Source organism: Anolis carolinensis, chromosome 4 (assembly GCF_035594765.1).
Source record: "Anolis carolinensis isolate JA03-04 chromosome 4, rAnoCar3.1.pri, whole genome shotgun sequence".
In the NCBI taxonomy this organism is placed as follows: Eukaryota; Metazoa; Chordata; class Lepidosauria; order Squamata; family Dactyloidae; genus Anolis; species Anolis carolinensis.
Genome location: NC_085844.1, coordinates 153332777 through 153356576, shown reverse-complemented (window position 1 = coordinate 153356576; position 23800 = coordinate 153332777). Strand labels below are relative to the sequence as shown.

Genomic DNA, 23800 nt, shown 5'->3' with positions numbered 1-23800 from the left:
GCCAAAGTAAAACTCAGTTGAGATATTCTATTATAGTCATCTGATTGTGTGCCTTGGAGGTGTGTACATGTATGTGATAGGAACCGCCCATTGGCTGGCATGGCTTTTTAAATTCCTGAGATGTCTCAATGGAAGCCTGCTTGGATTCACATCAGAGTAACTTCTTGAAATAGGAGCAAGTTATTTCAGTGTCCAGCATGGTTTTAACCATATCCTCTGGTTTCTAAAGCAGCTCTCCTTGCCTTACTTAGTGGTTTGTCACTGATTTTCTCCTGCCAAAGGACTTGGCATACTGCTTGTCTGCTGTTTGAAAAGCAAAAAAAAAAAATGCACAGGAGTTCAACTTATATACCTCAGGTGTTTCGCTATATGTAAAATAAGAGCGAGCAGCTGCTATATACCAAGGTTTGTGTTACTGTTCAGAATTTGGATAAAATACTTGAGGGCCAATCCATTTTCCACTCAAACTGCAGCTTCTTAGAACCAAGTTGGAGAATTACTGATTAAATAATGAAACAGTGTAAAAGTGAGGTGGCAGTGGAAGATCTTATTAGAGGACTGGGAATATTGCAAAATATTAGCTCAAAAACTTAAATGTTTTTGTGGTTGCTATGAAGTCATGCACGAAGTAGTATTTACCAACGGGATACATAACATCTAAGTCTTAGCTATTTAGGTAAGGATTTTTTTTTTTACTTATGCTTCCACAGCATGGTTGATAGAAAAAATTCAACATGATGATTCTGAAGAGGCAGTGCATGGGAATACATCACTGTAAAAGAGAACCACCAGAAAGATGCCATTTTTGGTAATACTGTAGCAAACAATACTGAATCTCGCTCTTAAGAATCCAGGTAAAGACTGTAAACCTGTCGTTTCATGGAGACGAAGCTTCCAGAAGAATAGAGCTGATTTATTATGTTGCTGAATTTTGTTTTGTTTTTAAAATGTATGATGTCAGCTTCTATGCTGAGCAGATTCAAGATCTAAATAAACTAATACTTCTTTCTACCATCTATTCTTTCACTCATACTATTATGGCTTAAGAATGCTGCTGGAGCAGTGAGGAAACAAAAATAGCACTGGCCTAAATTAATCCGTCTCCAAAATGAGGCAGATGGTTTCTAGGGACAAAGGGGTTCTATTTTTAATTCACATCCATCAAAATATTGTTGCAATCCTTACTCCTACTTATTTCCAACATTCTATCATTGCTTACCAGTAGGCCATAGGGAACTGTTTTGCACATCTTGCACACACTTAATAGCAATTAGGCTAAGTTAAATCTTTGCCCGTTTGCACACTATTCACAATAACCTCTAAAACCTAACCAGAACCATCATGATAGTGAAAGGTAAATGTCAGATTTCACTTATAAGCATTTCTTTGTGCCTTGACTTCTGAGTTGAGCTAGTTGAGCATTTACAGCATTCATCTTTTAGAACTCACTAGCTGTGCCCGGCCACGCGTTGCTGTGGCTAGGACTTACTTTTTCTTTTCTTTTTGTTGTATGAATGTAGAGGCGTGGATGAGAGGTTGTGCTGTCAATTTTCGAGGTTGTGGGGCGTTTAGTTTAGTTATTTTGTCCGGTGCCGTGATTCCATTACCCTTTTATATATATAATTTACCACTTGAATTGCCCCACAGAAATCCATGCTACCAAATGTATTCTAACATAATTTTGTATTTTCATTATCATCTAAATTGTTCAAAATGCTGTAAGATTGCAGTCATCACAGCTCTTCCAACAGCTTGACAAACCTACCAGTTTTCAGGAAATACATCTGTAAAAAAATAATGGAAGTGACCAGAAGAGGTTTTATAACTCACTGAGGATTTTAGCAAATTAAATTAATTAACCTGTACTGTAACATTAAAAGTTCCCATTGCTCATGGAGAAGTCCTGGAATAGTCCTATCAATTCTGTTTATCCTGAACTGTCAACATATGCAGAATTAACCTCACCTAAACTAGAAATATTTTTCCTTTTAATAAAGTTATTCCCCAAGAAGGCAACAATATCATATGGCATACCTGGGAGAGATCAGCAGCAATCCTTGCATACAACCTGAAAGTGACTGCTCTCAGCCCAGCTCTCTAACACTTCTCTAACTTTGCTCTCATTGAGTTCTCGGATCCAGGTTCGATGGATATTATACTTGAGTGTTGCAATTTTTCTGGTTAATATTAATATTGAATTATCTTCGAGAGTTCTTGGAGAACAGGAGAAGTCCCAGCAGATTGGAGGAGGGCGAATGTGGTCCCTATCTTCAAGAAGGGAAAAAAGAACGACCCAAACAATTACCGTCCGGTCAGCCTCACATCAATACCAGGCAAGATTCTGGAAAAGATCATTAAGGAAGTGGTCTGCAAACACTTAGAAACAAATGCGGTCATTGCTAATAGTCAACACGGATTTACCAAAAACAAGTCATGCCAGACTAATCTGATCTCTTTTTTCGATAGAGTTACGAGTTGGGTCGATACAGGGAATGCTGTGGATGTAGCCTACCTGGATTTCAGTAAGGCCTTCGACAAAGTCCCCCACGACCTTCTGGCAAACAAACTAGTTAAATGTGGGCTAGACAAAACTACGGTTAGGTGGATCTGTAATTGGCTAAGCGAACGAACCCAAAGGGTGCTCACCAATGCGTCGTCTTCATCATGGAAAGAAGTGACAAGTGGAGTGCCGCAGGGCTCCGTCCTGGGCCCGGTTCTGTTCAACATCTTTATTAACGACTTAGACGAATGGTTAGAAGGCACGATCATCAAGTTTGCAGACGACACCAAACTGGGAGGGATAGCTAACACTCCAGAAGACAGGAGCAGAATTCAAAACGATCTTGACAGACTAGAGAGATGGGCCAAAACTAACAAAATGAAGTTCAACAGGGACAAATGCAAGATACTTCACTTCGGCAGAAAAAATGGAAATCAAAGATACAGAATGGGGGACGCCTGGCTTGACAGCAGTGTGTGCGAAAAAGACCTTGGAGTCCTCGTGGACAAGTTAAACATGAGCCTACAATGTGATGCGGCAGCTAAAAAAGCCAACGGGATTCTGGCCTGCATCAATAGGGGAATAGCGTCTAGATCCAGGGAAGTCATGCTCCCCCTCTATTCTGCCTTGGTCAGACCACACCTGGAATACTGTGTCCAATTTTGGGCACCGCAGTTGAAGGGAGATGTTGACAAGCTGGAAAGCGTCCAGAGGAGGGCAACTAAAATTATCAAAGGTCTGGAGAACAAGCCCTATGAGGAGCGGCTTAAAGAACTGGGCATGTTTAGCCTGCAGAAGAGAAGGCTGAGAGGAGACATGATAGCCATGTACAAATACGTGAGGGGAAGTCATAGGGAGGAGGGAGAAAGCTTGTTTTCTCCTGCCCTGCAGACTAGGACACGGAACAATGGCTTCAAACTACAGGAAAGGAGATTCCACCTGAACATCAGGAAGAACTTCCTCACTGTGAGGGCTGTTCGGCAGTGGAACTCTCTCCCCCGGACTGTGGTGGAGGCTCCTTCTTTGGAAGCTTTTAAGCAGAGGCTGGATGGCCATCTGTCGGGGGTGCTTTGAATGCGATTTCCTGCTTCTTAGCGGGGGGTTGGACTAGATGGCCCATGAGGTCTCTTCCAACTCTACTATTCTATGATTCTATGAAAAACACCCTGGTAATACTTATTGAAATCTGGCTCACAAATTTATCATATCAAGTAATTAACCTACATGATTCTGGCCTACATCCATACCTTATTAGTAACTGTGTACTAGTGTTTCAGTGGAGCCAAATGAAATCCCAAACCCTAAAGAAAACCCCATATTTACAAAATAAGAACAAAATAAGAGTCTGAAGTACTCAAAAACCATGCAATAGCACTATGTAACATGATTTTTGTTCCTGGGTTATAAATGTCATTTCCTAATTGGCCTTTTCATAAAAACATGGAAAAGGTTTATTAAAGCACATTTTGCTAGTTTTTCAATTAGTATCTCATAAGAGTCTCAACCAATTCAACATCATTTGTCGCAGCCACAAAAATGAAATTTCTGGAGTATAACAGCTACATTTGAAGTAAGTACTGCACAATTAAACAGGAAATAACACGTTCAAACCAGGAACAAAAAAAATCAAATTTTGTTATACAGTGTAATCAAAGAAATCAGAAGCAGGCAGCCATTCATAAGGAGAACATGTTTTCTCTGGTTCAGAGTGTGATACACAGTACATACCACGTTTAATCAAAATAATAGCTATCAGGGAAATCAAACAAGATACAGTTCAATAGAAAACTAAAGAAATGCTTTATTTTTTCCAAGGCTGTATTTATTTTGGATAAGGTCACATAAAGTGAAACTTGCAAGACAGTAAATGCTTTTGGAAAACTGTTTATTCAGGGAGTAGAATTTGACACATTTTCCAAAATACATATTACTAGGTCTCTACAAAAGAAATTTCAGTACGTACAACAGGGCATGTTGCAATGGTTGTTAAATAGTTACTTTCACTAATATATACATAAAATATGCCACAAAAGTATCTCGTTTATAAGTGGAATGTGTGCTCCAACTTCTGTCTCTTTTCCCCCACATCTTTTAATCAGTTCCACAACTTGAAGGCTCAGCTGTACTGCTTTTATACACCATTGTAAGTAAAAAAAAATGATTTTAAAAAACCTTAGAAACAACCTTATCAATTTTTACAGCTGTGGCAGTTTGTCTACTGGGGTGTCAAATTTGAAGTCTGATGGGAACAGATCTGGAGCCCTTGGGTAAATCAGCCGATATGACTGCCTGATTGTAACGTCAGCAACGCCAGCAATATCTCCAATTTCTGAAACAAAACCAAAAGGAGGTAAGGCGTTAAGTTTTCAGGAAGTATTATACTTAAATTAGTAAACACAGTGATGCATCTTGAACACACACAGTATTCTGTTCTTAATGGTCTGCTGAAACTGCTTTAAGAAACAGACTGCTTTCCAGAAACCTCAACAAAAACCAGGGAGTAAAATAGTATTATAGTCCCCTTCTGCAGAGAAAAAGTGGGGTAGTAAGGTAAGGGGTTTCCCCTGACATCAAGACTAGTTGTGTCCAACTCTAGGGGTTGGTGCTCATTTCTACTTCTAAGCCAAAGAGCCAGTGTTGTCCGTAGCCACCTCCAAGGTCATGTGGCTGACATGACTGCATGGAGTGCTGTTACCTTCCCGCGGTACCTACTGATCTACTCATATTTGCATGTTTTCAAACTACTAGGTTGGCAGAAGCTGGGGCTAACAGCAAGAACTTACCCCGCTTCGCAGATTTGAACTGCCGACCTTTCAGTCAGCAAGTTAAGCAGTTCAGCAGTTTAACCCGCTGTCCCACTGGAGCACAGTAATAATACAATAATAATTCTGTAGCCCACTTGTCGATGAATGTCCAGAATCACAAACATCTACCATGGTCCTTTTTATCCTGGGCGACGACCAGGCCAGTATAGACTTCATTTTGGTTTGTTTATCCATAGTGCTAATGGGTTAGATGCTCTTAGTTCCACTCCTCAGCTGAGACCTCTCTGGTTTGGACCTGCTGTTAGTTACATTACCGCCAGCACAGCTCTCGGCATCCTTGGAATATTTAAGCTCCCCCACCATGACAAGGTGGCACCCAGCATATATATCTCATTTGCTGTGTCATACTATGTCTTTGTGTCAATATGATGATGATAATAATGATGAAATGAAAACTTTCCTGGGACACCCAGCTTGAAAGCTGACCTTACTGCTTGTGCTCAGACACTGCCATTTATTTCCAGTTAGTTCTAGACCTAATTCAGAATGCAAGTATTTTAGCCGTAAAATAGAAGTGGCCTTTCAGGAATGGTTCCACTCTAGCCTCCATTAGTCCCAATCAGCATATGTAAAGATACAGGATGTTTGGAACTGCGGACTAGTAGCTGGGAAGCACTACAGTTCTCAATTGTTGCTTAAAACAGAGTTTTTTAAACTCTTTCCACTCATGACTCCTTTCTGCTCCAGAATTTTTAACATGACCCCAAATATATAGGTATATAAATAGGTACAAAAACCAAATATTTATGGATATTAAATCAGAATTCGCAACATTTGCTGAACAGGCTGGTTTTTCCTTTTAATGAAAATTGACTTGTTGCTATCAGATTGGTGTAAATGGGTGTCATTCAGAAACCTTTTATCATTGTCAAATTTTTCATGACCCCAACACTGAAGCAAGGGAACCCCATTTTGGGTTAGGACCCACAGCTTAAAAAGCAGTGGCTTTAAAAGATGGGGTTTGGACTGGAATTTGCCCAAAGAAGTTCTGTTGAACCAGTTCTATGCAAGCTTCTCTGATATTGAGCTTCAAGAATCTATTTTTTAAAAAGCTCAGGTTGAATGCCATATCCTTTTCCTGCACCACTACAACTGTTGCTCAAATTCAACAGCGACTGCCAGAGTTTTGATTTGTCCAGTGGATCTTCCCACACCAGAGAACAGGACACCTCACAAGCCAGTGTCATGAAAAGAAGCAGAAGAACCCAAACACTTCAAGGAAAATGATAACTGTACAAATGGGCTGATAGAAAGAAGCCCATGTAATCTGTCTCAGATCTAAAATAAGACGGGTTTCTTGCTTATAATAATAAAAAGAAAGAAACGTTTCTGTCATCACTGACTTGGACCATGCAAATTATTCCGTGTGGGTGAAGCTAAGTGAGTGAATTATAAGCAGAAGAGCTATGATATCCACAACACATTGTACTCTGGCCAGGCAAAAAACATCCACAGAATATAACCCAAAATGTGAAGTAATAAAGTCAAAGAATGACTGGACAAAACATGGTATCTCTAAGACCAAAACCGAAACACCTGCAAATTCCATTGTGTGAGAGAGCCTCCTCGTTTCAGAGGAATGGCTACTCCCGGCATAAAGAAAGCGAGATTTAGCAGCCATGTTACCTTTCTGAGTCCTCTTCTCTGCTGAGGCCTGTGAAGCCATATAAATAGCTGCAGCTGCAACTGAGATGGGACTCCTTCCAGGAACCAGGTCCAATTCTACTGCTTTGCGAGCAATGTGTGTTGCAGCCATCTGGACTTGCTTAGGAAGACCCAAGTTTGAACAAAATCTGGACATGAAATCTCCGGTTGTGATCAAATCCACACTGGTTTCCAAGGCTTTCAAGATGAGCTTAAAACACCGGCCTATTTCTTTTTTGGAAATTCTTGAGACAGCACATATTTCTAAATATTTAAAAAAAATCTAATGAGATCACCACTAATTAAGGCCAACATCCCCTGCTTCATTCCTTAATATTCCCATGGCCAACCATTTACATTTTCATACACGTATGAATACATACATAATTCACTTTATGTAATGTATAAGCAGCTATACGCAAACAAATTATATATGGATGCTGAAAAACACAACACAGGTCAAGTTTCTACAGACTTAAAACAAGTACGGCATTTAGAAATCATTGAAGTTATTAGGGAAGGTGAGCAATATTGTGCTGTCAAGTGTTCAAAAACAATCCAGAAAGAATTCTATATAAGCAGAAATGGTGCTAGCCTATGTCAGTTTCAGTTTGCTCTAAATTGTCTTTTGAAATTTTCCTTGTTGTAGAACTGAAAGTTATGTACTTAACAGGACGTGCTCACCCTTCCTCTACTTAACATACACATTTTTGGGCACATCTACCCATCATCCATCTTGCCAGTTTCTATCCAATCATTCGAAGTCCTAAATTTTACAGAACAACATACTCATCTTTGCAAAAGGGAAACTCATAGAAAACAAAGTCATTTCATAGAATTAGGAGATTTGTTTCACTGTTCTTGGCCAATAAAAAACACAGTGGCCATTTGTACCAGTCAGGCATATGGCAGTGGAAAGTATTTGGATGCTCACAGTGGCCTAGCTTACCTTTAAATGTTCTAGGAACCCCCTCTTGTCTGCAGGCAATGTAGAGACAAGCGGAGGCAATGGCATCGTTACTTCTTCCCTTTAGGCTCTTCTGTTCATACACTTGCTTGAATAAATTATTTGTTCGATCCTTCAAAGCAAGCAGACAAAATTTAATTAACTCCGGGCCATTTAATTAGCAATAATATCAAAAATTCATGTGCTCATTATATTATGCTAACTAAGTAAACGCCAGAACAATTTAAAAGAAAGAGGCATGAACTTACAACTATATTTCGGGGGAGGTTGATTCTGTCAGCCATGCTGGCAATTTCTTTGAATGCGTTCATCATTGCGCGATCAGAACTGCTCATAGTCCTGCGGTTTTGATACTTTGAATTCCCAAATTCATCAAAACTGGCTGCTCCTGTGCCCTGCAGAAGAAGGGTTCACAAAACATCAGAACTTGTTGAATAAGAGTCTAATATATTAAGAACATTTTTGTGTGTGGTGAGTGGAGAAAGGGAGACACTCAAATATGTTCTAAGCAGCACCCTTTATAATTTCTCAGTAATAAGATAATTAAAAATTGTGAATGCTACAACCTTTAGGTAGCTATTATAATTTTGCTTATCTTATCTGTGTTAGAAGCATATGTGGGACTGCACCACCCTACTTACTACAAATGAATCTTAAAGATGATGTCCATGTACAGAAACAGAACATGCTATCATAAAAGCTTCCCATAGAAGTCAAATCTGTATTTTATTATGTACAATGCTGTCCCAACCATTGTTTTTACTCATTTTTCAAAGACTATCCATCCTCTGAGCATTTAGCATCTTCATGTAGGAACTGCCTACAGTCCTAGCCTCCTGAGAATGGGAAATTGTGGTGGCAAACAGGAAGCTCCACAATTGCACCAAAGGTCCCATCATGCCAACGAGGCAGTTCCAAGAAAGATGCAGCTGAGCTGGAATGCATTTCCAAGCATCTCAACTCCAACTTGAACGAGTCATCTAGCCATCCCAAGGAAAGATGTGATCAGCTGACAAAGCAAACATTAGTCAAATATCCATCGTTTAAGGAAATCATGTAATCAAATTATAATACAGTCTTAAGTCATAACAAAGCATTGCATTAATTGTTATACGGAGACAGAAAGTGAGGTGAAATCTTCTGAACAGGGGCACAAACAGCAAAACAAACACCACAGGGGTGTTAACCCTTTCCTATGCTATCCAAAATCTTTAAAAAATATGTATTTTTGGCTGGAGTTATACTTTAAAAATGAACCTGTTCCAACTTACAAGCAAATTCAACTTAAGAACAAACTTACAGAACCTATCTTGTTCATAACTTTGGGAACTGCCGGTACTGTTATTTTTAGGACTTTATGAAATAAAGGGTTGAATGAAAGCTTCTTGTTTTTGTGCATAAAACAGAAAAAAATGATTAAATATATTACCTTGCCAATCATTGTAGTCAAGTCTCCATCACTCAGGAGAGGATTCTGGGTGTCTCCAACTCGGGATGGGTCTTTGGTTGCTTTGTCATTGCTAAACGTTCGCCATTCTGACCCTACATCAATGACTCTGTCACCTGAATATGTAAAAAGCTTATATTATAGTTTCTTCCTTTTGAAACCTACCCATACATTTACAGATATAAAGTATTCATAATGGTTTCACTTTGTAGTATAGCAAAAGTGGCGGCAAAGGAGGAGTGTTACAAATTAATATGTAAGCAAGACTGCGTATTAGTGAAAGACTTCCAAACCTGCTATGATACTAGGACAGTGATACTATTTTGTCATTGGCAATTTAAGCACTTCTAAGAGAATGACATCAATTCTCAGCCCAAGATGTTTTCAGGAAGTAATCAAAGCTGAATTGGTAAGAAAGGAGCAACCAAACTACACCACAGAAACCAAAAGCCAAGGTTTTTTTCACATGAACTCAAGAAAATAACTAGGTAAGAGCATTTAGTGTAACAGCTCCATAGCAGTATGCATTCTTAAGAATTATAATTAGCTTCAAATGTTTCCCCTGTTTGCTGAGAATGAGGATTTTTTGTATCTTGTCCAGATTTTTTTCAAATCTTTTCCATTAAAAAGCTTACATCATCTTAAAAAAAATAATTTTATTTTAATATTATAATATACCTACAATACACATATACAAACATGTATACATACACATACATAGACAACCCACCACCCACATTGCAGTTACCCTTCGTCCCACCCCCAGCGCATCCACCACCTTGGCTTCTGTCACTAATCTTCATAAGGTTTATGCTTATTTTATTTACCCCTCTATAATTCTAGATCAATAGACCACAAATATGGGTAATTTCACACTAGTTGGCCATTTTATTGAGACACCATTTCCCACCAAAAATGAATAACTTGCGAGTCTTCTTTAAAAGCCTATCATGCAACTAAATTCAGAACTTGGGGACCGCTCAGAAAGACATTTATTGAATGAGTTTATAAGCTTATTGAAAAAACATTAAAATTTATCATCTGTAAATTTTTCAGTAAGGAAAGATAATCTCCTAAGGTTCTATTCAGAGCTATTTCCTTTGCAGAGTGAACCTTAAGACAATTTTACCGTAAGCTCAATTTCAAAGTTCTCTAACTATGCCCTCCCTAAAAAAGTAGTAAAGTCAAGACTGTAGACGTAAGTGGAGAGAATGTGTTGGCTGTGCATCAAATTCCCAATATGTGTATATGTGTATGTGTGTATTAAAGGTCTAGTTAGCATAAACTGTGAAAGCTGTTTTGCTGCTAATGAAGTGCACTCAGATATTCAGCTGCTGGCTTGTTATCAAGACATGTAGCGAAAGGAAATAATCAGTCATTAGCAAAGAATCCAGATATAGTCATGATTCATAAACCAAATGTGCCAAAGCAACTGGTATTATGAAGTTGCAGCTATTTTCCAAATTATGACTCAGAAAAGGCTTCCCTTCAAAGACAAGTCAAAAACCCTGGGAAGAACTAACAATTTGAACTCTGCATACTAGGTGCTAAAATGTCTTCAGGAGAAGGAATATGCACTGCTTTACACTGTCTACTTGAGAAATGTGAATATTGTAAAACTAAATGGACCACAGAGCAAAATGAAGATAGGCAAGGAATTAATGGTTTGAGGTGGCAGTTCTAATGGAAGTACCCCAACCTTGTGTTGCAGAGACTGACCCAATGGAAATAATATACTAGTACTGTCTCTACAGAGTTGTACAGGATGCAGTACAGTGATGTCTAACTTAATGGTTATCTTTCTATCTAAAAAAATTCAGAATAGGGAATAGCCATCAACATTTCTAGGAACATAAATCACCATACATACTCCTATATAAGCCAACCTCATGTATATGTTAGGACCTGATTTGGAGCTAAAATTATGGTTTTTGATATGACCTGTGGATAATTTGAGTGTCATTCCGCAGAATGGGGGAAGCATGAATGCCACTTCAGGGAGTCAGCCACCCATGACCACCTCCACCATTTCCCCACTAGGCATTCAAAAAAGACAAGTAGTACCACAAATGAGAGGGTAAAAGGGATTGGTGCTTCTTTCAGGTTCTCACAGGTGCCTTCTTCCACTCTACTCAGAGAAAGTGATGTTCTCTTTTTTGTAAGAGTTAAAATACAGTAGTTTTAGTTTTGAGAGGTTGACAAAAATTTCTAGACTTATACATGAATATATAGGGTAAATAACTTATTTTATTGCCAAAAAAATTGCCATTTCTAACCTGAAGCAGATACAGGCAATCCCAGAGATACAAACATCCAACTTACAAATTACTCATAGTTAAAAACAGGAGATGATACAACAGGAAATGAGATAAATGTACCTTTAGGAAGGGAAATTAACTCCTGAGTTATAATGGGGGAAAAGTGTCTCAATTGAAGGTTTATCACCAATCCTTGTTTCCACAACAAGCCAAATTTTTCAAAGTTTGGAGACTGCTTGCATATGGTTGTATCCAAAGTTAACACTAGCAACAGAAATGTAACAAAACTGTTCAGCTAGCAAAACCCAGCCCCATCAAGTAGTAATGGGTTGTTAAATGGCTCACACCAACAAAATCAAAGCGCTGCATTTGGCAATTGAAGAGAAAAGAAAACCAGAAGAAAACCAGAAAAGGCAGAAGTTCTTTTCTAGTAGAATGACGTAGTGGACACAATCCATAGAAAAGGCTTCTTATAGTCTGGAAGACTGCAATTATCTTCCTTGGGGACTGTCCAGTAGGTGTTCTGGACCACAAAGTTGGAAAGGTCTCCAAAAGACTGCCAATAAAAGAAATTAAGGTACTGGAGTTTTTTTTTTGTTGTTGTTGTTTTTTTGAAAGGTGGGAAAGATATTACAACCGCCAAAGCATGCAGAGATTCTATTCTTCAGGTCCTTCCTCCAGCTTTGATCACATAAGTGAAAATATTTTAAAAGCTTTTGAGAGAAAGGCTGTAGCATACATGGCAAGGTGATGCTTTCTGATCATCCTAAATTATGAGAGATGAGCCTCCTCTTCTGGCCACTGTATAAATATTTGATTCAACATTGTTCCTTCTAAGGCATAGCACAACTTTGCTTTGAGACAAACTCCTGTCACTGTTTACTCCAGCTAAAGAAAGCCAAATGTACTTGAAATTCTGCTGTCGTTTAAATAGAACACTGAGCAAGGCAATGATGTAATATTTTTCCATAGAAGTGGGAACGACCAGATGACTCACAAAAAGGGTCTGTCCTCTGGTGAATTATGCACCATTCCTTCTTTAATGACTCGCCTGCTTTGTCATTGCCAACTTTGGCAAAAACTGTAACCGGGGGATGCCAGGAGAACAAACTGATGAACAGAAAGCTATTCCATGGACTAAACGTAACCAGCAGACATTTCATCCATTTTTACTGACATGCCAGAGAAAATGTTAAGCACAATTCTAAAATAAATAAAAATATGGCAACAACAGAAGCCACACATCCTACCCACGCAAGGATATCAGCTACTCAAAAATAAAAACATTAAACTGGTTCATGCTAGAAAGTGTATTTGGTAGGAACTCCTTCATTCGTAGGGTAAAATATAAGCCTACCTTCAATATACAGCACACCATAGACCTAACTACTCACGTATGCAGCAGGCTCAGAAAAACACTTAGGTCTTTATGGACACTGTAATACTGTAACTTGTCATTCTCTCTGCTATTCTCATCTACCAATCTTCCAACCTTAAATGCCAAGGTCACCAGCTACATAACACTCCATTTGCCATCTTCAAGAAGTTTTGTTTTTAGTTTGAAGTGACATGATGCTATTGTTATTGTCATGCTTCTTCAATCATTTCTGACTTATTCCTATAAAACGAGGTTTTCTGGGCAAGGTTTTTTTTTCCGGAGGTGGTTTCCACTCAGGCTAAGAGAATGTTAATAGCTCCAGGTCACATATGGGGTTTCCATTGTTGAACATATATTCGAACCCTGGTCTCCAGAGCCATAGCCCAATGTTTCAATTACTGCACCATGCTAGCTTTGACAAAGTACTATACTTTGCTACAATACAGTGTACCTGCATGAAAGTAAGGCTGAAATAAAATTCAGGGAATACTGATGTGGATTTTTTTTTCTACAAAGCATAAATCCCCTATTAATTTAAGAAATCCAAATTGTATCTCACAGCTTTTCGCAAACGGTTGAGCATAAATGTCACTTCTTGAAAATTAGGCTTCCCCAACAGCCCACTCGTTCTATCTTGGATGGTAAAAGGAGGGCTCATCCTAGAAGAGCCATCTAGGATTGTTTGCTGTTCTTCCAGGGATGGAGGCTGTGGATTATAATCCAACTACGGTATATTTAATTCAGACCAGTCTCCTAACCTGCCCTCTCCTTCTTTCTGGAAGTTAAGAGTCCGTAAACATACTTTTTTGGAAATAATTAGACCGACATTGATGTCTTCTTTGTGTCTCGTGCTTGTTAAGTTTTACTTCCACTTGAGTCTTAATATACACAGAAATAAAGAAATCAGCAATAAAACAATTAAAGTTGAAAAGCCACAATCAAAGCTGATGGTGCTCTAGGGGCAAGTTCTTTTTGGAGTAGTCTTGCAAAGGAAAACTAGATCAGGGTGGAAACAATAACAGATGGACTGCATACCAAGAATACACAGAGCAAGAGCTGCTTGTTTATTTTAGCCGAAGTAGCATAAAGTAAGGACTTGCATATAAGAAAGCAACGATGAGCAATTTGTACAGACCATAACAGGCCTGGTGATGGAAGTTCACTTTAAAATATATTAGAAACACAGAATGTAGTTGGGTTTTTGTTGGTAGAAATATTTAAACACGACAGCTTGTATATGAAAAGATGGGATACAAGAGGGCACATATAGCAACACAAACTATCCACAAGTAATATGGGATAATGCAAGTAGGTTTCATGTTGTCACTCAAAGTCAAAATATAAACACTGAGAATACACACTCTACACGTAGGTATGCCATGAGTTTTAAAAAGTGTAAGATTGGTAGTATCAGCAGTTGCTTTTAACAGAAATAATTTTAAGGAAGTTTTGAAAAGGTGAGACGAAAATAGCCAAATGTTTTAATTTTCAGATGTAGTTATAATAGTAGAAGAGGAAAAGCAAACTGATGGGGAGGTTATGAAGAAGGGAATTTAACATTGCTAATGGATATCATTTAAAGGAAGTAGAATAATGCATAAAAACATCAAATAGTGAATGTGAGGTTTGTAGAATTGTTTCCTTGTTTGTCAGTTAGTGCAGTTTTAGAATTATGTATTATAAAGTCAAGCTTCTTTTTATTATTACTGCTTTATTCTCTATTGTGTTCTCTCTTCTTAAAAAGGAGTGCTAATAGAATTATCTAGGCTGTTAGTGTAGTAGACAAGGCAATACCATGGGAAAACACTAGCTTTGGAGTGCAGTGAAGAAATCAAAGTGTGATACTGGAAGCAAGGAATCAGGAAGCAGAAGAGGTAAAGAAGAAAAGGCACATTTAAAGTCAATACGGAAAGGAGTTCCCATTAGTCCTGTGCTTTTATATAGAATCGCTATCTATTTCTGTTTGTTTCATTTATCTGGCCTCGTTTTCATTTTCAAGCACTGCTTTTGGAAACGGGGCCTAGTGTGAGGCCAATGCAAAGCGCCTGTGACTGCCAGGGCTTGGAGTGAGCACAGAGCACCAAGCGGAGCACAGAAGACCTCTTAGGCACTTGGTGCTCACCTGCAAGTCCTTGCAGTTGCGGGCTCTTTGGGCCTGCAGGCCACACACACACTCAAAGAGCCTGTGACTACCAGGGCTTGAAAGTGAGCGCCAAGTGCCTAAGAGGCACTGTGTGCTCCGCTTGACGCTCAGCTGCGAGCCCTGACAGTCACAGATGCTTTGGGCCTGGAGGCCACACACACTCTTAAAGATAATATTTTTCCAAGTTACTGTGTGTTGAAAAGTGCAGGGGGGCTTGCTACCCTTTTAAAAAGATAATGGAGCCTGAAGAAGAGCCAAGGGCTGTAAAAAAGCATCAATGAGCCACAGACTGCATTTTGTCTATCTGGATTCAGAGACAGGGGTTTATCCCACCAACCCTATTTATTTATTTACTTACTACATTTATATCCCGCTCTTCTCACCCCGGAGGGGACTCAGAGAGGCTTACAAATCAAATGTACATACAATGTATTATTAGCATAGCACAATATAAGCATTGAATTACTATAATGTACTATATCATTATATGGTAATATTATTAGTAATATTACATTTAATATATAATATATAATTAATATTATATTATATTATTATTAGTATAATATTGTTTTACATTATAATATTATCATCAATATTATAAGTATATACAATATATTATATATTTATAAATTATTGTATATTATATGTGTGTGTGTGTGTGTGTGTGTAAAATTAGAATAGCATGTTGCTATGGCACAGGAGACAAGAAGGAACCCTAACAACTCAAATGGAGAGAGCCTGAGGATCAGTAAAATGGTGAGACCCTCTAACCCTAAAACTGAGTGGAACGGGAGCCTGGGAAACCTGCCCATTGCTACCAATGGGATGAAAACCGGGTGACCAAATGGTTACCGTTTCCACTTTCCTTTCATTTCACTGCTTTTTCCGTTTGACGAGGGGTCTCCCATCTCGTGCCAAATGAATGAACGGCACAAAACAAAAACACAATGAAACAAATGAGATAAATTTTAGGCCCATGACTAGTTACCATCATTGCTGTTAACATAGAGGAAATTTGGGTTTCTCTCCTGGGATTGTGTGGAGAGGGATACATTTGGACAAGAGGGCAGTACTGATGGAGAACAAGGAGTTCTGGAAGACAGTGAACATTATCTTGAGAACTTCAAACTTCAAAATCTGAGTCTGTGATCCAAATTGAAGTGTGAGAAGCAATTTTCATCTCTAGGTTCTTTCTCTATTTTCTAAGTGTCTCATCACACTATACTTTAAATAGTGGGGTTTAGAGTGTGCATACAGTAAATCATGTGGCTGCTTCCTCCAAAATTTTGGGGTTTGCAGTTTAGGGAAGTTCTCAGCTAAAGAGGTACTAGGCCTCACTAAACTACAAGCCCCAAAATTCTTCAGGTGGCTTTAAAGTCGAATGAGGTCCACAGTCTCCCACAAGAGAGCTGGGCTTTTGGCAGAACAAATGTCTCCTACACATGCCCTTTTGAAGTCACCATCTTATAGTGCCCAGGAACCAAAACTGAGCAGGATGAAGTTCAAATACAGTAGTTATCATTGTATCTTAGATACACAGGGGTGAATACAGACCAACTTACCAAGCGTTAGATAGAGGGAAGTGAGCCAAGATACAGCAACACAGATAACTGTGCCTGGCTTTATAGCATTCTATGGCAATGACTGTGTCATCCTTAGTTACAGCTTGTTCTGTTGCTATGGAGTAAAGATCTAATCTTCATGCATAATTCTTTGTTTGGGGATGTTACCTTGTTTTCACTTTGTGTTTGTAATTATGTTCTTCCTCTTTGAAATTATTTTATCTCTCATGCTCACTTCAGCAGCACATATTCTAAAACTGGAATTATGTTTCCTTTGGAAAATATCAGCACATTAAAATATAAGCTTGCACTCCCTTTTGATTTTATATCTGTTATGTTTTATTTATAATTATTATTATATGAAACAGCATAAAATAGAACCTCATGGTTCACTTGTTCAAAACTAAGGAAAAATCTGGAAACCATAAAAACGAAAGTGCTTTTATAAAACACAAATCTAGCAAAGAGATTCTATAAATAAGTTTAAAACCGATAATACCCAAATCACTGTGAAATGCCAGGGACTTCTAATATAAATGGATCAACTTACCAAAGAATACCTATTGAAGGAGGGTTACAATTACACTTGAGCAAGCTTCTTGAAGCTTTACCATGAAAGAATGTATGACACAGGAAAAAATCAATATGGTCATATTTTCAAATATATAGACGAACCAAGAAAAATGTAATAGAAATGTTTATTTATTGCAACATCGGATATCTTTTCTGAACCATCACTAAAGTTTAATTCACACAAAGAAAATATATTAAGACTGAATTGAAATATCTCAGAATAAGAAATCTTGGGCAACAGTTATATCTGTTGTAATTGCCGAGCTCAGGGAAAATAATCAACCAAATATAAGCACATCTTTAAGTTGTTTGAGTTAGAATCCTATGTTGAGATTCTGTGTGGCATTTATTTTACCACCTGCTATATAAGCAGTGATCTAAGTGCAATTAACGTTGAACCAAAGCACACAATCCCATGAAATTGGTTTATAAAGTTAATTAGGGAATGTGCTGCCATCTAGTGACTGTGAAATGACCCCCTCTGGAAAAAAAATTGGACACCAACTTTACAAAGAGTAATTAAAAACACCCTGACTCAAAAAATAAAACTAAAAGCATCTGAAAGGAACTACATGCTTTTAAAAAGCCCACCTATGTGTTTTCTGAGAAGTGAGGGAAAATCATAATTAAGAGCTTAAAAACCATGTTAAGAAATCTACAATGGATCGGGTTATCATTGTTCAGTTCTGCTACCCCCTGCAACCTTACAATATTCACTGTTCATTTTAACCTGCTCTACACAGACCACATGATTTGAAAATTCAGCAATGTCTTATGCAGCTAGAAGTGATTGCAAGTGTTCCTGAGCACCTCTACTATGTGAGCTCAATCTGACTGGAGAAGTCAAGGAATGAACTGGGACCTTCTGTACAAAAAAGCAGATGTTCTACAGAGCATCATGATCTCTTTACTGCAGAGCTTTCCAAACTGTGAGTTGTGACCTGTTAGTGTGTCAACTGCAGTTTGTAGGTGTAATGCACAAATGTAACGAGTCTACGTGAAATTATCAATATAAATAATATATTTTAATACAACAATGAAAGGTTTTCATGAGATCTGTTGTGTCCCAATACATTTATCACAATTTGTACATGTGTCTTTATCTCCTAGAAGGGTTTAACCTTTGATTTGCTAGGAAAACTGAATGACTGTGTTTCAAAATGATACACGTATAAAAAGTATGTCACCAACCTGAAATGTTTGGAAAGCTCTGCTTTACTGTCTTGTAGGAAAATCTGTATATGCACAGATTTAAGCAAGTATGTTCAATATTACATTCATAAGTGAAGCAATACTACTACTTTTGCCTCTGTCATCAGCCAAAGAACACAGTCAGTTTGCAGACACCTGTCTCCTGAAAACATCATAGCAAGGGGAAGAATAGGCTGGTCCTATTCATCAGCTAAAGGGAGGAAAGGGTACAGGGAACTTGTTTCTTTTTTTCTATCTACCCACTCACCTCCCCCATGATAAAGAACACTCCATTTTTTTCAACTACAGAAGTGAAGGGAAGCACACTACAAACCATAGTCACTCTCCAATGGAGGACTCCTGCAGTACCCTCAAGCACTATTTAATTACAGCATAAACTTTTGTGAACCACAAGCTACTTCCTCAGATGCAAGTCCATAAAAATTTATGCTAAAATAAAATGGCTAGTCATTCTGGTGCCACACGACTCCACATTTTGTAACAAACTGTACAAATATGACAGGCTGTGCAGGAATGTATGTTTATACTTCAATAGTCCACCCTTAAACCACCATTAAAAGGATTTCCCTCCTGTATACTCCACAAGTGTTGATGATTGTCACATAGACAGACTACCAAAAGGAGATTTTAAAAAGGTTATTATGCAAGCAATTCAACTTCTTTGTTTAAAAAAAAGTACAATGATTAAAATAGTGGGCAAAAGGTAAAGATGAACTGATTTTTACTAGCTCTTTTCTTGTATCACTTTTCTTTCTGGCTTGTAAGCCTGAAGAAAGACTCTTCTTTTTTAAAAAGGTAGTCTGCCTGAAAAAGTTAGGAATATATAAAACACACGTTTAATCAGCAATCCATTTTAAGATGAGGTTTTAAAATTGATGGGTTATTTGGCAGAGTCATTTTTTCTCATTCTGATCATAAGCTGAGCAGATGTTGAAAACAGAAGTGACATTTAATGAGAACCAAGAGGCTAATCGTAGAAGAGCCAAAATGTCGAGGTGGATACAGCGTAAAAGCACTCCTAAATAGAGGTTGATCTTAATCCCGGTCAGTTTTCCAGTTCCTCCAAGGAAAAGCATCCCCACCACATGATGCTGCTGCTGCCATTTCCATGCTTCAAAATGGGGACACTATTCTCAAGGCAATGACCACTGTTGGCCTGACACAATCGTTTTTGCTGAAAGGCCCAAAGTTCAATTTTCTTAGGACCTTTCCCACATGTTTTCTGTGTATCCTAATGAAATGTTATGTGGGTTTATTTGAGCAATTACTGTCCTCTCCTCACTCTTCTGTGTAAAGCCAAGAATGCAGAGTGTCCCAGTGGTATAAACACAAACAAAAATACAAGCTGAAGTGTTCTCAAAGTCAAGTAAATTTAGTATAGCTATGAGTATGCTCAACACAACACACCACATTTCTATTTGCAGTTGCTAAAAAATACTCCACCATTCAGAAATACTTTTACATACTGTTCTGTGTATACCCATAAAAATGCAAAACCTAGTATTTATTTATTTACAGTATTTATATTCCGCCCTTCTCACCCCGAAGGGGACTCAGGGCGGATCACATTATAACACACATAGGGCAAACATTCAATGCCCATAAACACATCAAACAGAGACAGAGAGACACACGCAGAGGCAAGTTAACGTTCTTCTGAGGGGATGTTCGATTCTGGCCACAGGGGGGAGCAGCTGCTTCATCATCCACACTGACGGCACTTCCTCATAACAGGTCGTAAATTAGTTAATCTTGCCTCCCCACTTTTTTTTATAAGTGGTACCTTATCTCCTACTTGATAGATGCAACTATCTTTCGGGTTGCTAGGTCAGCAACGAGCAGGGGCTATTTTTTATTTTTAATTGACGGGTGCTCACCCCGCCACGGGCTGGCCTCGAACTCATGACCTCATGGTCAGAGTGATTTAAGGCAGCTGCTCAACAGCTGCGCCACAGCCCGGCCCCAGTACCAGTAGCCAGTACCAAAGGAGATATCAATTTTAACTTTCATTTTTTGTTAAAAGTTAAACTTTTATATACTGTAAATAGTATTTACATTGAATGACCAATAAAATATGAAGTATCTAATGAAGCATTTGCTTTAAGTAAACAGGAACTGGGAATATATAGCCTTGATTATAAGTTCCATTATCCCTTACCACAGGCTACCATGGAAGCTGCAATCAAAGAACACTGGGAGAGCACGCTCCCAAGATGAGTGTTAAAGGTCAAAGACTCAGGTTCTCTATTATATAATCTTTTTAAAATAGTGAAGGGTGGCATTAGCTTTAATTATCACCATGTTTATACTACTGTCAAACTTTTACCAACCTTTACTTTCAAAGAGCAGTCTGTAAACTCTGAAAATCAGAGGATAAATTTCATTCTGAGCAGAAGTTCTGCTCTGGGAAAGCAGAACAGAAATTTGATTCATATGTTGATTTCTACTATTTCATGATACCAACACAGGTGGAAAAGATTTGGATAATCATTTGAACATTGCCAACCGTTTCACACCATACTTTTTCAACAAAGTCTAGGGCACCTATTGCCACATTCCCTCAGGGTAATCTGTTATGATTGAGCCTCATGGCTCTGTTACTGACAGACGTGGGCGTAAGACTCCTCGAGAGTCAGATACTCTCGAGGAGCGAGAGAGAAAAAGACTGCGAGACATATTTGCAGCACCATCTGACGAGGAGTCTTTCGAAGGGTTTACGGAGAGAATGGAGGAGGGGCTGGTTAGCTCAGAGGAGGATGAGATGGATTGGACTCGGGTAAGGGAGGAAGTGGGTGCCACTGGCCACGATGGGACAGAAGATGAATGGGGACCTTCAGGATTAGACCCATGGTTTAGCTGGAGGGATGGGACGGGATCCACAGCTGGAGATGCTGTTGGGCGTAGTCAGAGGTGTTCCAGCTCTGACGAGGAAAGTGATGAGGAAACGCCCGGGTTAAGGAGGACAGCTGACAGTGATGAAGATTTGTAACTGGCATAAAATGGGGCTTGAGAGCAATTGCAAATTGCGTTGGGCAAGGTAATCTGGGCAAACGCTTGGGATCCGTGTGTGTGTGGGACGCTTCCCTGAAGACTTGTGTGCTTTCCTGTGCTGTGACGTAAGTTGATTGGAATCCAGGGTCAGACGGCGGGAGGGATTGTGTGGGCATTTGTTTGTGCAAACCTGTGCTTACTCTTATTAGCTTGACCTTCCGTCGTCTTCTTGACGGACGCCATCTCCTGCTTTGAGAACTCGGACTGAACTGACCACGGCTTGTCTTCCCCCCTTCTTGGACTTGGAAAAACTACAAACGTCTGCTTCTGGCTTTGATCTACGGAACGGAACTGGTCTACTCAACTGCTACAATCCTTGGCTGATTTACTCGTGTTGGAGATCCTGTCTGCTGTGTGTGTGGGGGAGCGACGCAAGTTACTCTAAGCACAGTGTTGGCAGCAGAGAGGAATCTGCTGCCAATTAGTTGCATTCTTTGTATCTTCTGTTCCTTGGCTTTTGTTTCGTTTATACCCAGGCTGAAGCAAGCAGTTTGTTTTTACCCGGATTAAACTCCGGTTTAATCCGGTTTATCTTTTGAACATTTACTTTTGCCCCTTTTTGCTCCTAAAGGCAAAAACTGGCCCTTGTGTTTTACGGGCATTTTTGAGTTCTGTAATCTAATAAACTCTGTTACTTTGAATCTTGTGGCGTTCTGTCCTTGACAGATTGCCCAACGCCATAAAAAGTTTATTGCAGCAATAAACCCGTCAGGAAGACGATGGATGAGTTAAGGGCCAAAGTAGACCAATTGCAAACGGCTTTTACCGTTAGCCAAACAGCTCAGGCTGTGAAAGGACATGTTTTGACTCCTGAACGCTTTGACGGAACCAGGTGCAAGTTGCCAACCTTTTTGGCACAAGTGGAGCTTTATTTTTCTCAGCTCAGTGCTCATGCTTTTCCTACAGACACTAGCAAGGTGGCCTTTATTTTGAGTTTGTTGACCGGTCCCGCAGGACAATGGGCCACTAATTTAATTTTGGGAAATGACCCAGTCAAGGACAATTTGAATAATTTCAAAAAGTTGTTAACTGATACTTTTGGGGATCCTCTCCGCACGGAGAACGCTGGGTGGGCTCTGTATCGGTTGAAACAGGGAAAGGGGACTGTTTTGGATTACTTAAATAAGTTTAACCTGTATCGCCACCAGCTGGATTGGGGGGAAAATGCATTCATGCTTTTATTTACTGCCGGGTTAAGTGATATGCTCCAGGATGAATTAGCACGCTTGGAGCCGGCTGAAAGCTGGGACGCCTTAGTAGCTAAGGTGCTGCGTTTAGACGCAAGGTTCGAGGCTCGTAAACACTCAAAAGTAATGTGTGCGCCACCCATGCATGTAACCAGGGCACCTGTGGTGATGGGGGAAGAGCCCATGGAGCTTGGGGTTTTTAAAAAGCTGTCTACAGAGGAAAAGAGCCGTAGGAGGCAGCTGGGCTTGTGTTTGTACTGTGGGAAGGCTGGGCATTTTGCCAAAAATTGTAATGTGAAACCTTCCCAGCTTTCGGGAAAAGGCCAGCCCTAGTGCGACGTGAGTCCAACGCACTAGGGCTCCTCAAGCAGTCAACTGAGGGGAGGAAGCATGTTTTCGTACCCATTACATTATCTGTTGGGGGAAGGGAACTTGTTTCTACTTTGGCACTGCTGGACTCAGGGGCTACGGTCTCCTATGTAGATATTGAGTTTGCTAAGAAGCATGGCATTCCTAGAGTGCGCAAGGCATGCGACGTGTGGGTGGAAGGAGCAGATGGGAGACTGCTGGAGACTGGGGTGGTTAACCATGAAACCTCAGCAGTAACGTGGGAGGTGCAGGGAGTAACGGGAACGTTTGTGTGGGATATTACGAGCTTGCCTAGATATGATGTGATCCTGGGGATGGATTGGCTAGCTGTAGTAAACCCACAAGTAGATTGGGCAACACGTAAAGTGATCTTAAAGAGGCAGGACTGTTGCACTCTAAATGTTACTCATTCTGATATGGAGGGAGTGCCTGCTGAGTATGGGGAGTTCTCTGATGTATTTTGTAAAAGAGAAGCGGACAAATTACCACCGCACAGGCCATATGATTGCGCCATCAAGTTGGCAGAAGGTGCGAAACTGCCAGCAGGGAGGCTGTATGCCTTGACTGTACCGGAAAGGCAAGCTTTGCGGGAGTTTCTAGATGAAAATTTAGCCAAGGGGTTTATTCGCCCATCTAGTTCTCCAACTGCGGCACCAGTATTCTTTGTAGCCAAAAAGACTGGGG

The 23800-nt window shown here is 39.5% G+C and overlaps 1 protein-coding gene across 2 annotated transcripts in view; it reads right to left on the bottom strand.

Moving 5' to 3' along the window:
• Nucleotides 1–4276: 4276 nt before the first annotated feature.
• The window catches only part of gtf2b (general transcription factor IIB), a 35099-nt gene continuing 15575 nt past the window's right edge, over nt 4277–23800 (bottom strand). For both annotated transcript variants that reach the window (XM_003220107.4, XM_062978045.1), the window contains exons 3-7: nt 9366–9499; nt 8185–8331; nt 7919–8048; nt 6952–7233; nt 4277–4829 (exon numbers count right to left, since the gene is read on the bottom strand). In XM_003220107.4, the coding sequence (XP_003220155.1) occupies nt 4696–4829; nt 6952–7233; nt 7919–8048; nt 8185–8331; nt 9366–9499 (827 nt within the window). In that variant the 3' untranslated portion in view covers nt 4277–4695. The remainder of the gene's footprint in view (nt 4830–6951; nt 7234–7918; nt 8049–8184; nt 8332–9365; nt 9500–23800) is intronic.